At 47.3% G+C, this 15450-nt stretch overlaps 1 protein-coding gene across 1 annotated transcript in view; it reads right to left on the bottom strand.

Moving 5' to 3' along the window:
• Positions 1 to 915: 915 nt before the first annotated feature.
• Positions 916 to 15450, bottom strand: part of AK7 (adenylate kinase 7) — a 57543-nt gene continuing 43008 nt past the window's right edge. Inside the window, exons 17-18 of the mRNA XM_050954470.1 lie at positions 4539 to 4697; positions 916 to 1981 (exon numbers count right to left, since the gene is read on the bottom strand). Of these exons, the coding sequence (XP_050810427.1) occupies positions 1943 to 1981; positions 4539 to 4697 (198 nt within the window). The 3' untranslated portion in view covers positions 916 to 1942. The remainder of the gene's footprint in view (positions 1982 to 4538; positions 4698 to 15450) is intronic.

Here is a 15450-nt window from a genome sequence, read left to right as displayed (position 1 = left end):
AATGCTGCAAATGTGGCCACACTGCAAAGCTGTCAGTGTTCCCACACTCCAGTACTTTCCTTACACAGCTGTACGAACACAGCTGTAATTGCCAGCGCTGCACACCTCCAAGTGTAGCCAAGCCCTGGGAGGGGGGATTGATCTAAGATACGCAACTTCAGCTATGCTATTCGTGTAGCTGAAGTTGAAGTATCTTAGTTTGACTTACCTGGCCATCCTCACAGCAGCGAGTCAACTGCCACGGCTCGACACTGCTTACTCCTTCTGCTGAGGTGGAGTACGGGCGTCGATTCGCAGATCGATTTATTGCATCTACACGAGATGCGATGAATTGATCCCCAATGGATTGATTATTACCCGGATTGATTACTACCCACCGATCCGGCAGGTAGTATAGATGTACCCTTAGTAAAGACCAAACTAAAATCCACTTTTGATCAATTTTCCTATCAAACACAGGTCTCTTGCATTATGAGATTGTCTGAATGGTGCTAAAGACTTATTAAATATGAGATGCTTCTAAAAATGTCTCCAAATAAATCCCAGGTGAATAATTGGATTAACTGTCAATGGAATTTTTAGATCCACAAAACATTTATCTGGTTAGAATACACACATTGTTCCTGGCTCTGTCACTGACTTGGCACGAGACCTTGTGCAAGATATGTAGCATGCAGAAGAAGGGCTTTGTGTGTTTGAATGGGGACACTGAATTAATAGATAAAATCCTATATTAAAATATTTTGCAGTTATTATATGTAGTATTAATAGGTCATCATCCATTTTAGAAATGTTAGATGTTTTTGTTTCTCTTTTTCTTTTCAAACAGCCCTCAGGCATGCTTTCTGTTTTGGGATGATATTGTGTTACATTTTCTATAATAAAAAAATATTTGAAGATACTATCGAAACCTCATCAGCTCAAGACTGATGGTTTATTTGGCCTTTTCTTTGATAATACACATTAGGTCAATACAAAATCAAAATAACCAAATGAAAGTTTCTCAACAATAGTTGGATGGCTAACTGTGACCAACCCAGGAACTCTTTAGCTTCTCCTTCAAGAACTGCCACTATGGGAATCTTAAAGCAATTTAATAAACTTTAATAGTACAGAAATATTGAATATCCTTTGACTATTAAACCAAATATTGATAATACCAAAACAACACCAAAAATTAATGGCAGATCCAGATTGGGTCACCAGTCATTTACCTAGTCACTTTAGTGGATTGGTATGCTTCTACATGTGGTACAGAATGGCAGCACTTTGTGCTCCACTCTGTCTGCTCTTGTGTAACAGGCAGAGGGAGCGAAGCCCAGGTCAGAATTATCCCTTGCTCACTATGCTTCATGTACGATGCTCAAAACCCCTGGACTGAAAGCTTTTCTAGTGCCTTAACAGAGGAAAAAGCTTTACACTTGGAGAGTAGTAGAAAGATAGTCCTTGATGCTCCTGTTTCCTTCCCTTTATCAGTAGCAGCAGCTGCCCCTTTTCAAAGACTGGGGGAAAGAATCCCATAGCTTTGTTGCTTTCGTCCATTGTGCTATAGAACCAGAAAATAATTTGCTGGTGGTGCTAATCATGTCAGCTGCATTAGAGAATGGGAGGCAAGGAACACACTCCCAACGGTGCTGCCCTTCCATGATGATAGGGTGTGGATTCTTTTGGACCACAATTTCAAATAGGTATATGCACAAATATTCTGATACGTGCATAAATTAAGATTGTGGTCATAAACAGAGTATTTAGTGGAGTGCAAAGCTATCTACTGTACTATGAGCTATAAAAGTAATATGTCAGAAATCAAAGTGAAAACTATGCAAAGAAATATAAAGAAAATAGTTTCAACGTAATCAATGTTTTTGTAAAACACATTAGAAATGTTCTGCCTTTTCATTAGTGTGATGATGTGTTGGGGTTTTACATCTGTCAGTATCTTTCATTCCATTTCAGGATTGTTCTTGAAGAGATATTCTGCCTATAGACAAAAGATTGACAAAAAGTAATGTTAACAGCGTTACAGACTCTTAAGTGTTCAATTTTAAACTTCCCCAAATTAACAGAAGTTTAGAGGATGACACCACTTTAAACAAAACCAAAGCAGCTATTATGTAGGTCCAAGATGGTAAAGCTGTAAGCCCTGATAGATATGCCATCAATTTCTATAAGACGTTTTTTAATATTATCACCCCTCTTTACACAAAGTGTACAATTACTTCAAGCAAACAAAGATTGTACCACCTATTACTGAGGCCACATTGTCTTTCCTCATAAAGATAAAAATCCAGGAATGCGTACATCTTATCTCCTATTTTTTTTTCCTGAATGTAGATCATAATTCTTGCCAAGATGTTAATAGACTGAGAGCCCTCCCTGCCCCCTACAGATGCATATCATTCTGGTTCTGTACATCATTGGGCAGTGAGCAACAATGTAAGGACAAGTATCAGAGGGTAGCCGTGTTAGTCTGGATCTGTAAAAGCAGCAAAGAATCCTGTGGCACCTTATAGACTAACAGACGTTTTGGAGCATGAGCTTTCGTGGGTGAATACCCACTTCCTCAGATGCATCTGAGAATGTAAGGACATTATATACTGCCCACAGTAGCACAAAACAGAACTCTTGTCATACAGTAGCACAAAATGTCACATAGGGGTGTGGAAAATTCACACCCCTGAGTAATGCAGTTATACTGACCAAACTCCCAGTGTAGACAGTGCTGTGTTGATAGGAGGGCTTCTCCCATCAATATAGCTTCACTAAGAGCTGGTCTACACTGCTGGGGGTGGGGGGGCGATCGATTTAAGATACGCAACTTCAGCTACAAGAACAGCGTAGCTGAAGTCGATGTATCTTATTTCGACTTACCTCCCATCCTCACAGCGCGAGATCAATGGCCGCGGCTCCCCCATTGACTCTGCTTCTGCCTCTTGCCCTGGTGGAGTTCCGGAATCGACGGGGAGCGCAGCGGGGATCGATTTATCGCATCTAGATGTGGTGCGATAAATCGATCCCCAATAGATCAATTGCTACCCACCAATCCAGCAGGTAGTGTGGACATACCCTAAGGCATAGAGTGGCTACACTAGCGAGCTTACAGTGGTGTAGCTGTACCAATGCAACCTGTCTAGTGTAAACATTGCATAAGGGCATGGCTACACTTGCAGATGTAGAGTGCTGTGAGTTAAACCCATCTTCATACAGCACAGTAGGGAAAGTGCTGCAGTCTGTCCACACTGACAGCTTCAAGCGCACTGGTGTGGCCACATTTGCGGCACTTGCAGCATCATTGGGAGCATTGCATTATGGGCAGCTATCCTAGCATGCAAGTGACTGCAACATGCTTTTCAAAGGGGGGGAAGGAGGAGTGTGTATGTGGGGGGAGAGAGTGTTCAGCATGCTATCTTGTAAGTTCAGACCCCTCTCTCTGCCTCCCCTGCCTCTCTCTCACTCACTCAAAGCAAACAGTAAATGTTTGCTTTTCTTGGAGCTGATAAGCAGCCAGCTTCTCCAAAACGGAGCTTGGAAAGGGCATTTCCACATTCCTGCAGCCAATTTCACAATGACAAGAGTGGCCACTTGACTTAAGGGGATTATGGGACATTTCCGGAGGCTGATCAGAATGCAGTAATGCAACACCTTGTTCACACTGGCGCCACGGCGCTCCAGTGGGGGCGCAGCAAATGTTATTCCACTCGCCAAGGTGGAGCACCACTGTAGCTGCAGAGTCAGGGTGCTCTGCATGCCTTGCCAGTGTGGATGAGGAGTGAGCAAGGGTGCCTAGGGCTGCTTTATTGCGCTGTAATTCGCAAGTGTAGCCAAGGCCATAGTATTACAAGGGTGCAGCTGCAGCGCTCTTAAGTGTAGAGAAGCCCATAGAGAAAGCATCTGTTAATATTTCCCCTTTCCTCCATGCAAATATTTTTTATTTATGGTTTTACAGGAAAATTAGGTAAGATCACCAGGATGGCAGTAATTCTGCTCATCCTCTTTTATGGCTCACTTGGGAGCTAGGCTGTGTGTTTGTGCAGGGTGTTAAGGGGGCATAAGGTGCCTCCTTATTTCCCTGTGTGAGCAACCTGCTTTGGAGATCCTGTGTGGTGGGTTGAGAGTGGGAAGGCAGTAGAGGCCCAGCCTCCCATCCCAGTATATCAGCCAGTGCAGCTCAGCTGGCACAGAGGGTGAGCCAGGACCAAATTGTGAGTGTCCCTACCATACTCCTGGGCAGTGCAGCTACATTCCATCCCTTAGTTGGGCTATTTCTAAGGTGTCAATCCAATCCAAAAAGATTAGGTTTCTGTATACTCTACTTTTCATAACAACTCTTGGTCTCCTGAACAGTAGCAATTTGAGTTTGGGCCTGCTTCTGCTGCTGTTTAAGTTAATGGGAATTTGCCAGTGGTGTCAACTGGAAGAGAACTGGGCTCTTTCTTTGATTTCATAAGCCTTTGCTATCAAAGAGATGCTACTGTTTTAGTGCATTTTTCCTTTGAGCTATGTCAAAGGTATCTGAGAAAACATAATAATTATCTTACCAGGAAGTCAACTGGATCATCAGGCCTGATCTTGCAACATTCATTCAGCCCTTGCAGAAGTGTTGGCATGACATTCTTCATTAAGTAGTTCCTTAGAGGAATGGACTGGGCTTCAAGTAATTCCTGTTCCTGCCTCTTCACTTCCTCTAGACGTTTATTCTAGAAGTAATAATTAAAAAAAAAATTCAATCTTCTATTAAATAGCATTTGCCAAAATCTAGAATGGTGGCTTGTAGGAAAAACACGATGAGTTAGAAATACTGGTCATTCCTTTAAAATGTATGAACAATTTCTACCTGTGGTTCTTGCATTTGAAGGATGGGGTGCAAGGATGGGAGGGGAGGAGGAGAGAAGAAAAGGACTTAGTCCAGTGAAGAATGAGACCATCTCTCTTCTACTGTTTCTTTTGATTTTCCTCTCTATCATCTAAGGTTGGCTGAGTATGAAGATGTTTTCCATTGCTCCTATTGCCAAAAGGTGAAAACATTTGCAAGTCCTAGTAAAAAAAACCCCAGTAATTTTTGCACGTGCCTGAAACTTCTTGAGCCCTTTTTGGGCACTGTTTTGAACTTCACAGAGAACTCTTTGATCTTACTGGATGGTTCTACAAAACAGCTCATACAATTTGTTTTTTTAAGTGCCAGTGGAGTTTCACCTTCTTACAGCTGCTGAAGTTGGCCTTAAGCTTGTTATAGTCCTTTCTTTCCCAGCAGTAACCTGGGTTATTGGTGGATATAGCAAACAGTACAAACTCTGGAGAACTCAGCGGACAGCTCTTTCACATTAAAAAGCTGGCGCAAGAGTTAGGTTCAAACAGTAGTGGCTGCTGAATGGATGAGAGGAGGTCTAGGTGGCTGCCTTCCAAATCGAAGCAGATACTTCAGCTTTCCAAGTCCACATGGAGTTTGCCGTGTTGCAGCAGTGTTGGTCCCAGCATATGAGAGAGACATAGTGGGTGAAAATACCTTTTAGTGCACCAACTCCTTTTGGTGAAAGAGACACGCTTTAAAGCTTACGCAGACTCTTCGGGTCACAAAAGAGCTCTGTGAAAGCTTGTCTTTCACCAACAGAATTTGGTCTACTAAGATATCACCTCACCCACCTTGCCTGTAATAGCTCAGAATTGACATCTGAGAAACTTTGGATGTGGTTTGTGAACATGGACACAGATAGCATGTGAACCTTTACCCAGAGGGAAATGGAGGTCTTGGATATAGCCTTCTTCTTGTTACTGTCCTTAGCGCAGATGGATAGTTATTTAGATTTCCAAAGTGCTTTTGTATTAAGATGTGGAGAAATTGGAGAGGGTCCAGAGAAGAGCAACAAGAATGATTAAAGGTCTTGAGAACATGACCTATGAAGGAAGGCTGAAAGAATTGGGTTTATTTAGTTTGGAAAAGAGAAGACTGAGAGGGGACATGATAGCAGTTTTCAGGTATCTAAAAGGGTGTCATCAGGAGGAGGGAGAAAACTTGTTCACCTTAGCCTCTAATGATAGAACAAGAAGCAATGGGCTTAAACTGCAGCAAGGGAGATTTAGGTTGGACATTAGGAAAAAGTTCCTAACTGTCAGGTAGTTAAACACTGGAATAAATTGCCTAGGGAGATTGTGGAATCTCCATCTCTGGAGATATTTAAGAGTAAGTTAGATAAATGTCTATCAGGGATGGTCTAGACAGTATTTGGTTCTGCCATGAGGGCAGGGGACTGGACTCCATGACCTCTCGAGGTCCCTTCCAGTCCTAGAGTCTATGAATCTATGAATTATATAGGTTAAACTTGATCACTCACTTTATATTCAGTGTGGAGTTTTCACTCTTGAGTGGTTGAAGCCTTTAGACAGTGCATAGATAAGACAATGGATTCATTAATATAAGAGTCCACATTGTGCTTTTAGATAAACTCTAGGAGAAAGCAAAACACTGCTTAATCCTGAAAAAAAAAAAAAGATGATGTGTGCAGAGAGAGCAAGGGCTCTACTTGGTGCTCCTATATTTCAAACTAGAGTTACAGCAACTACAAATGCTACGTTAAAAGTGAGTAGTTTTGGGGCATTCTCTCAAAGATTCATAAGCACATTCAAAAGTGGAATTATTGGCCTGTATTTATATTATAAAAAATATAAGAGCTGCTTTCTGGGATATAATATCCCAACTCTACAGAGGACCAAAAAAATTGCTGGGGCATGCACTTACAGGTTATTCACCTACGACCATTTGTGAGTCCTACCAACCAAAACCTGAGAGTGTGCTGAAGTAAACAGAAATAAATGTCAATGTGATTTTTTTGTACCTACTAGGGAAGACAACCCTGATTCCAAAGTATGTACTAAAAGTGGACTTCTGATTGCATCATATACTTTACACTGTCCACTGAAAAGCCTTTCTATAGCTATCATAACCTTAGTCCCAGATTTGGACCTTAGCGTCCAAAATATGGGGGTTAGCATGAAAACCTCCAAGCTTAGTTACCAGCTTGGACCTGGTACTTGCTGCCACCACCCAAAAAATTAGAGTGTTTTGGGGCACTCTGGTCCCCCTGAAAAACCTTCCCTGGGGACCCCAAGACCCAAATCCCTTGAGTCTCACAACAAAGGGAAATAATCCTTTTTCCCTTCCCCCCTCCAGGTGCTCCTGGAGAGATACACAGACACAAGCTCTGTGAAACTACACAGAGTGACTCCCCCTCTCTGTTCCCAGTCCTGGAAACAAAAAGTACTTTCCTCTTCACCCAGAGGGAATGCAAAATCAGGCTAGCAAATTCAACACACACAGATCTCCCCCCTGATTTCTTCCTCCCACCAATTCCCTGGTGAGTACAGACTCAATTTCCCTGAAATTTCCCAGTAAAGAAAACTTCAACAGGTCTTAAAAGAAAGCTTTATATAAAAAAGAAAGGAAAAATACATACAAATGGTCTCTCTGTATTAAGGTGACGAAATACAGGGTCAATTGCTTAAAAGAATATTGAATAAACAGCCTTATTCAAAAAGAATACAAATTAAAGCACTCCAGCACTTATATTCATGCAAATACCAAAGAAAAGAAACCATATAACTTACTATCTGATCTCTTTGTCCTTACACTTAGAAACAGAAGACTAGAAAGCAGAACTACTTCTCCAAAGCTCAGAGAAAGCAGGCAGACAGACAACAAAGACCTTAGACACAAAATTCCCTCCACCCAAAGTTGAAAAAATCCGGTTTCCTGATTGGTCCTCTGGTCAGGTGCTTCAGGTGAAAGAGACATTAACCCTTAGCTATCTGTTTATGACAATAGCTATCAGAGATGCTTATCTTTATAGGCTGTTAGATGGTCTGGACTGCAGTATTGAATGGATCTTTGGGTTAGATTTAAAGATCTTGTCTGAAGGTTATGTTCTATAAATAAAGACAGCCCACTCGTGATGTCAGAGAATGAAGGATGTCAAGGACAACTGGGCAAAAACAAAATTACATCCTGCCTGATTTTCCATAGTATCTTGGGAATCTGAAGAATGGGTGGGTGAGGAGCAGCCCAGCTCCATGCTCCAATCCTCGGATATTCTAGGTAATTTGCCAAAATCTGGGGCATTTAATTCACCTGGTTCGTGTCTAATAAGATATCAAAAAAGACGGTTACTCACCTTTTAACTGTTGTTCTTCGAGATGTGTTGCTCATATCCATTCCAATTAGGTGTGCGCGCACCACGTGCACATTTGTCGGAAGATTTTTACCCTAGCAGCACTCGGTGGGTCAGCTGGGCACCCCCTGGAGTAGCGCCGCTATGGCGCCGGATATATACCCCTGCCGACCCAACCACCCCTCAGTTCCTTCTTGCCTGCTACTCCGACAGTGGGGAAGGAGGGCGGGTTTGGAATGGATATGAGCAACACATCTCGAAGAACAACAGTTATAAAGGTGAGTAACTGTATTTTCTTCTTCCAGTGCTTGCTCATATCGATTCCAATTAGGTGATTCCCAAGCCTTACCTAGGCGGTGGGGTCGGACTGAGATGTTGCAGAATGCAGAACTGCTGAGCCAAAGGCTGCATCATCTCTGGACTGTTGACCCAGAGCATAATGTGAAGCAAAGGTGTGGACCGTTGACCAGGTAGCTGCGCGACATATCTCCTGGATAGGAGATACACGAGCCAGGAAGGCGGCAGATGAAGCCTGAGCCCTGGTAGAATGCACGGTGATGTGGCTAAGGGAAATATGAGCCAAATCATAACAAGTGCGGATGCACGCCGTCACCCAAGATGAGATCCTCTGAGAGGAAACAGATAGGCCTTTCATTTGGTCTGCTACCACAAGAAAGAGTTGGGGCATTTTACAAAAGGGTTTTGTCCGCTCAATATAAAATGTGAGTGCTCTACGGACGTTCAGGGAGTGCAATTGTTGCTCCCGTCACGTTGAGTGTGGCTTTGGGAAGAAGACCGGGAGAAATATGTCCTGGTTAACATGAAATGCCGAAACCACCTTAGGGAGGAATGCTGGGTGTGGTCGCAACTGCACCTTGTCCCTGTGGAACACAGTGTACAGCGGATCCACCGTAAGAGCCCTAAGCTCGGAGACTCGTCTGGCCGATGTAATGGCTATGAGGAAAGCTGTCTTCCAAGACAGGTAGAGTAGCGAGCAGGTTGCTAACGGCTCGAATGGGGAAGACATAAGTCTGGTTAAAACCAGGTTGAGGTCCCAGGTCGGGGCTGGGCGGCGTACTTAGGGATATAAGTGCTCCAAGCCCTTGAGGAACCTCGAAACAATAGGGTGTGAGAACACAGAGCAGCCACCTTCCCCTGCGTGGAAGGTAGAGATGGCTGCCAAGTTTACCCTCAGTGATGATACTGCTAGGCCCTGCTGTTTGAGAGACCAGAGGAAGTCCAAAATAGAGGGAATTGGGACCTCAGTGGGAGCAAGATTATGCATTTCGCACCAGCAGGAGAAACGCTTCCACTTGGTCAGATACGTTGACCGGGTGGAAGGTTTCCTGCTAACCCAGGAGAACTTGTCTTACTGATGCACAGCAACGTAACTCTGACTGGTTTAGCCATGCAGCAGCCACACCGTGAGGTGAAGGGCCTGCAGGTCTGGGTGGCGAAGTCTGCCGTGGTCCTGAGTTATGAGGTCTGGGTGAAGTGGCTGGGTAATTGGGTTGGCTATCGACAGGCCGAGCAACATGGTGTACCAGTGCTACCTGGGCCACGCTGGAGCGATCATGATGATGCGCGCTCTGTCCCTGTGGAGTTTTAGCAGGACCTTGTGAACCAGCGGGAACGGTGGGAAGGCATAAAGCAGCTGGCTCTTCCACGGCATCAGGAAAGCGTCCGAGATCGATCCTGGGGAGAGACCTTGGAAGGAGCAGAACATCTGGCATTTCCTGTTCATGCGGGAAGCGAACAGGTCTATATGGGGAAATCCCCACTTCTGGAAAACAGAATGAATAACGTCCGGGCGGATCGACCACTTGTGAGACAGGAAGAACCTGCTGAGTTGATCCACCAGAGTGTTCCGAACCCCTGGGAGAAAGGACGCTACCAGGTCTATCGAGTGGGCTATGCGGAAGTCCCAGAGTTGGATGGCCTCCTGACAAAAGGGGGAAGATCGTGTCCCTCCCTGCTTGTTTATGTAGTACATGGCTGTTGTGTTGTCTGTAAACACTGAGACACAACGGCCTTGTAAATGTTGCTGGAACGTCTGGCAAGCCAGGTGGACTGCTCTCAGTTCTCGGATATTTATGTGTAGTGCCAGCTCCTGAGATGACCAGAGGCCTTGAGTACGAAGGTGTCCGAGGTGAACACCCCAGCCAAGAGATGACGTGTCCGTCGTCTGGGACATTGAGGGTTGGGGCGGATGGAACGGCAGCCCTGTACACACCAGGGAGGGAGTCAGCCACCAGTCTAGGGAGCCTAGGGTGCTCGGGGGAATGGTGACTATCGTGTCTATTGGGTCCCTGCCCGGGCAGTATACTGAGTTGAGCCAAGCTTGGAGAGGATGGAGGCGGAGCCTGGCATATTTGGTCACGAACGTGCAGGCAGCCATGTGACCCAGGAGACCGAGACAAGTGCGAGCCGAGGTCGTCGGGAAATTCTGTAGAACTCAGATGATTGTTGCCATTGCCTGAAACCGCGGCTGTGGCAAGCAGACCCTGGCTAGATTGGAATCCAGGATAGCTCCTATGAAGTCTAACCTCTGCGTGGGAACCAGAGTGGATTTTTCTATATTGATCATCAGGCCTAGACATGTGAATAGGTCCTTGACGATGCCCACATGCTGGGTGACTTGTGTCTCGGAGGCCCCTCGGATGAGCCAATCGTCCAGATATGGAAAAACGTGTATCCGACGTCGGCGGAGATAGGCGGCAACTACGGCCATACACTTTGTAAATACCCTTGGGGCTGCAGAAATGCCAAACGGTAGGACCGTAAACTGGAAGTGCTGACGGTTGGCTACGAAGCAGAGGTACCTCCTGTGCAGAGGAAAAATGGCAATGTGAAAGTACGCGTCGAGGGCGGCATACCAGTCTCCAAGATCCAAGGACGGGATAATGGTCCCCAGGGATACCATGCGGAACTTCAACTTTATCATAAACTGGTTGAGTCCTCTCAGGTCTAGGATAGGTCTGAGACCTCCCTTCGACTTGGGGATTAGGAAATAACGGGAGTAAAACCCCTTGCCCCTTTCGTCCTTTGGTACCTCCTCTATAGCTCCCATGGCGAGGAGCGTCCGCACCTCTTGCAAGAGGAATTGCTCGTGAGAGGGGTCCCTGAAGAGGAATGGGATTGGAGGGTGGGAGGGTAGGGCTGAAATAAATTGGAGATGGTACCCATACTCCACCGTGCGTAGGACCCAGCGATCTGAAGTTAACTGGGACCACGCCGGGAGGAAGTAGGAGAGACGGTTGGAGAAGGGAGGAGAAGGATCCTGGCCTGTAACTGGTACGCCGCCCTCGGGCGCACCTTCAAAAGTTCATCTTTGGTCCCGCTGGTGGTTTCGAGGGACTTTGATTTTGGCCCCCTTGGGGTCCTGACTGTCGTCTACGACCACCTCAGCCGCACCGCCTACCAAAATCCTGTCTTTGTCTACACGCAGAGTACAGGCAGTGAGGCTGGGGACAGAAAGGCCTGCATTGGGTCACCGGCGTATGCATGCCGAGAGAGCGTATTATGACCCTGTTGTCCTTTAGGCTTTGCAGCCTGGGGTCAGTGTTTTCTGAGAAGATACCTTTACCATCAAACGGCAAGTCCTGAATGGTATACTGGAGCTCTGGTGGGAGGCTTGAAACCTGAAGCCATGAGATGCGCCTCATGGCAACACCCAAGGCCAGAGTCCTGGCTGCTGAGTCGGCTGCATCCAACGAAGCCTGGAGGGAAGTTCTGGCCACCTTTTCCCCTTTTTCCAAGAGGGCAGCGAACTCTTGGCAGGAGTCTTGAGGGAGTAGCTCCGTAAACTTACCCACCGCCGCCCAGGTGTTATAAGTATAGCAGCTAAGCAGGGCTTGTTGATTTGCCACCCGGAGCTGTAGGGCACCTGCCGAGTACACTTTGCAGCTGAGTAAGTCCATTCGCCTAGCCTCCTTCGATTTCGGGGCCGGCGCCTGCTGGTCATGGCGTTCCCTCTCATTAACAGATTGGGCGACTACTGAGCAGGGAGAAGGATGGACATACAAGTACTTGTACCCTTTAGAGGGCACCATGTATTTACGCTCAACTCCCCTGGCTGCAGGAGGGATAGAGGCTGGAGACTGCCATATAGTATCAGCATTGGCCTGGATGGTCCAAATAAATGGTAGGGCCACTCTGGTGGGGGCATCCGCCGACAGAATGTCCACTACCGGGTCCTCTACCTCTGGGACCTCCTTCACCTGGAGGTTCATATTGAGTGCTACCCTCCTCAGGAGGTCCTGATGGACTCTCAGGTCGATTGGAGGAGGGCCCGAGGACGATGTTCCTGCCACTGCCTCATCTGGAGAAGAGGAAGAGGAGATGCCAGAGACAAGCAGGTCCTGTGTGGCCTCTTGCTCTTGGGCGACCTCCTGCTCCAGGGGAACCTGGGAGTCCGGTGGGTGAACTAGGGCTTTCTCTGTAGCAGTCGGAGGGGGATGGCTAACTGTTGCCACTGGCACTCGGTGCTCTGATGGGATAGAGTGGGATAGAACTACTGGTATGCCTTGGGCCTGGTGGTACGCCCAAGGTGTCCAGAATGACCACTGATGGGGGCGTTGGTCCTGGGCCTGGGCCTCTTAGAAGACTCTGGTGGGCACATCAGAATCGCGGTCCTGTGCATAAGAGCTGTCCGCACGGGACGACACTGATGTGTGTCTGGATGGCCATGGAGGGGCTGAAAAGCCCTGGGCAGAGTCTCTGTCTCTAGCGGATCTTGCTCTAATCAGCACCAGGGACTGGTACTGGGAGGCATACCGGTACCAGGAACGAGATCGGGACCTGGGACCGGAGCAGTGCCGGGAGGTCAACCGAGATCTCAAGGCTCGACGTCGGGAGTGGCTACGGGAGTCACGGTGCCTGGAGCGGTGCCAGGAGCTGGAGTGGTGCCGAGAGTAGTGGGCCAGTGAACGGGATACTGAACGGTGCCGCGAGTGTAACCGGTACCAAGGAGGAGAACGGTGCTGGGACTGCGAGCGGTGCCGGGAGCAGGATCGCTGACGGGACCTAGAACATCTGCGGGACCGTGATCATGAACAGTGACACTCTGCTGTGCTGACAGAGGACGGTCTTATCAAGGCAGGCTTGCTGATAGACTGTATTACCCGCACAGGAGGTGCCGGGGGTTGAGGCAGCGTCGACTCCGTCATGGCAATCAGATTCCTCGCCATTGAGAATGTCTCCGGCGTGGATGGAATAGTAAGCTCAACCACGGCTCGCGCCGGGGAGCTGACAGGCACTGGACTCAATGGCCCTTGTGGGACCGGAATCGATGCTGCCGATGTCATCGGTGCCGTGGCAGGTGTCAGTGCCGGGCGATCCAACTTAGACGAGCTCTCTGGCTGCAATGCAGGTGGCACAGAAGCAGCAGGAGTCTTAGGCTCTCTCGACATCGGGGAGAGGGAGCGGTGCCGAGTCAACTTCGGTGCTAGCGACGGCCAGTGCCGAGAGGCCTTGGCAGTACCGGCGCAGTCTGGTGCTGAGGAGGCACTTCTGCCCGCCGATTGTCCAGCGCTTGGACATGAGGAGCTGTTTTAGCCTCCATGAGGAGCTGTTTTAGCCGAAAGTCCTGCTCCTTTTTTGTTCTCGGCTTAAAGGCCTTGCAAATGCGACACTTGTCTGCCAGGTGAGATTCCCCGAGGCACTTAAAACAGGAGTCGTGTGGATCTCCTGTCGGCATTGGCATGTGACAGGCCAAGCACAGGTTGAAACCCGGTGAACCGCGCATGGGCCCCGGCACCAAGTACGGGGAAGGGGCTAATCCCCGAACCCCTCTTAACTATAACACTAACTATGAATGATAAGAATTAACTATAACTATATAACTTTGAACTATATACACAAAAAGTAACTAGAGAACTACGAGTAGCTAGGGAGGTGGAGGTCAGTAAAACCGCACTCCACAGTTCCAACGACCAACACGGGTGGTAAGAAGGAACTGAGGGGCGGTTGGGTCGGCAGGGGTATATACCTGGCGACATAGCAGCGCCACTCCAGGGGGCGCCCAGCCGACCCACCGAGTGTTATTAGGGTAACAATCTTCCGATGAACGTGCACGTGGCGCGCGCACACCTAATTGGAATCAATATGAGCAAGCACTCGAAGAAGAATTCGCAGATACTTCAACTGCAGTGTGCTGGGGATGCAAACATTGTTTCAAAATATGGGATGCTTTGCTAAGTCCAACTTTTGAGACATTCTTCTTGCCCCTGACGATGATTGCTATAAGGAAAGCAATAAGAGCCCAAACACAGAAGGCTTCTGACAGGAGTTGAGGGCTGTGAGTGCCCCTTGCCAGTTTACATATGCCACTGGAGCTTGTTAGTCACACTGTGTTGAGCTAGCAGTGGTTCCCAGGCAAGAAGAGCTAAGCATATTACTAGTAACTCCAGTGCATTCAAGCATTAACAGAGTGCCCAAACGGACACCTCAGCCTGAAATAGTGGCATCCAAGATTATGCAGATAAGGCAAGAGAGGAAGGGGAAAAAGACAAAAGCCAAGACCTGCTAAAAATTTAGTGGTGAGGAAAGTGATCATAGCAGGATCTTTCAAGTTCTGTGGGATAGAGAAAAGATTTCCTCCAAGAAGGAAAGTGTGCAATCTTCTGGAGCAGAAAAGTCTTCAATGGATGGAGATTAAATCAAGGGCACCAAATACAAAGCCTACAAAACAGAGAGCTGGAGAATATGCCTGGCCAGATATGATCTACTGTCCCCCAGTTGGGGGAACCGCTGCACTGGCGCACTTGAAGCAGCTGAGCAGAGCGTGCTGTTAGTCAGGGCATGTCTACACTTACCATGAATCGACACTGTGATGATCGACACACCAGGAGTTGATTGAGCGTGTCTAGTGAAGAGCCGCTTAATCAACCACAGATCGCTCTCCAGTGGACTCCGGTACTCCACCAGAATGAGAAGCATAAGGTAAGTCGACAGGAGAGTTTCTCCCGTTGACCCAGTACGGTGTAGACACTGCAATAAGTCGACTTAAGCTACGTCAACTCCAGCTACGTTATTCACGTAGCTGGAGTTGCGTAACTTAGGTCAACTTAACCCCATAGTGTAGACCTGCCCTCACAAGATACCAACAAAGTCAGTCAACATAGGGAGAAGGAAGAAAAAAGAGTCTTAACACTAGCATAAATACCCATCTTCTGAGAGAAGAGGTTAGTCAATGGTTAGCCAATCACGCAACCTCTGAAAAGTGGTGAACTGCCTCTGGTATTCAGTCTAATGAAGCCAGAAGGGAGGAATTATTCTCTTTGATGCTGCC

This window comes from Gopherus flavomarginatus, chromosome 5 (genome assembly GCF_025201925.1).
Source record: "Gopherus flavomarginatus isolate rGopFla2 chromosome 5, rGopFla2.mat.asm, whole genome shotgun sequence".
NCBI classification, from domain to species: domain Eukaryota; kingdom Metazoa; phylum Chordata; order Testudines; family Testudinidae; genus Gopherus; species Gopherus flavomarginatus.
Note: the sequence above shows the minus strand (reverse complement) of the source record. Positions and strands in the feature narration are given on the sequence as shown.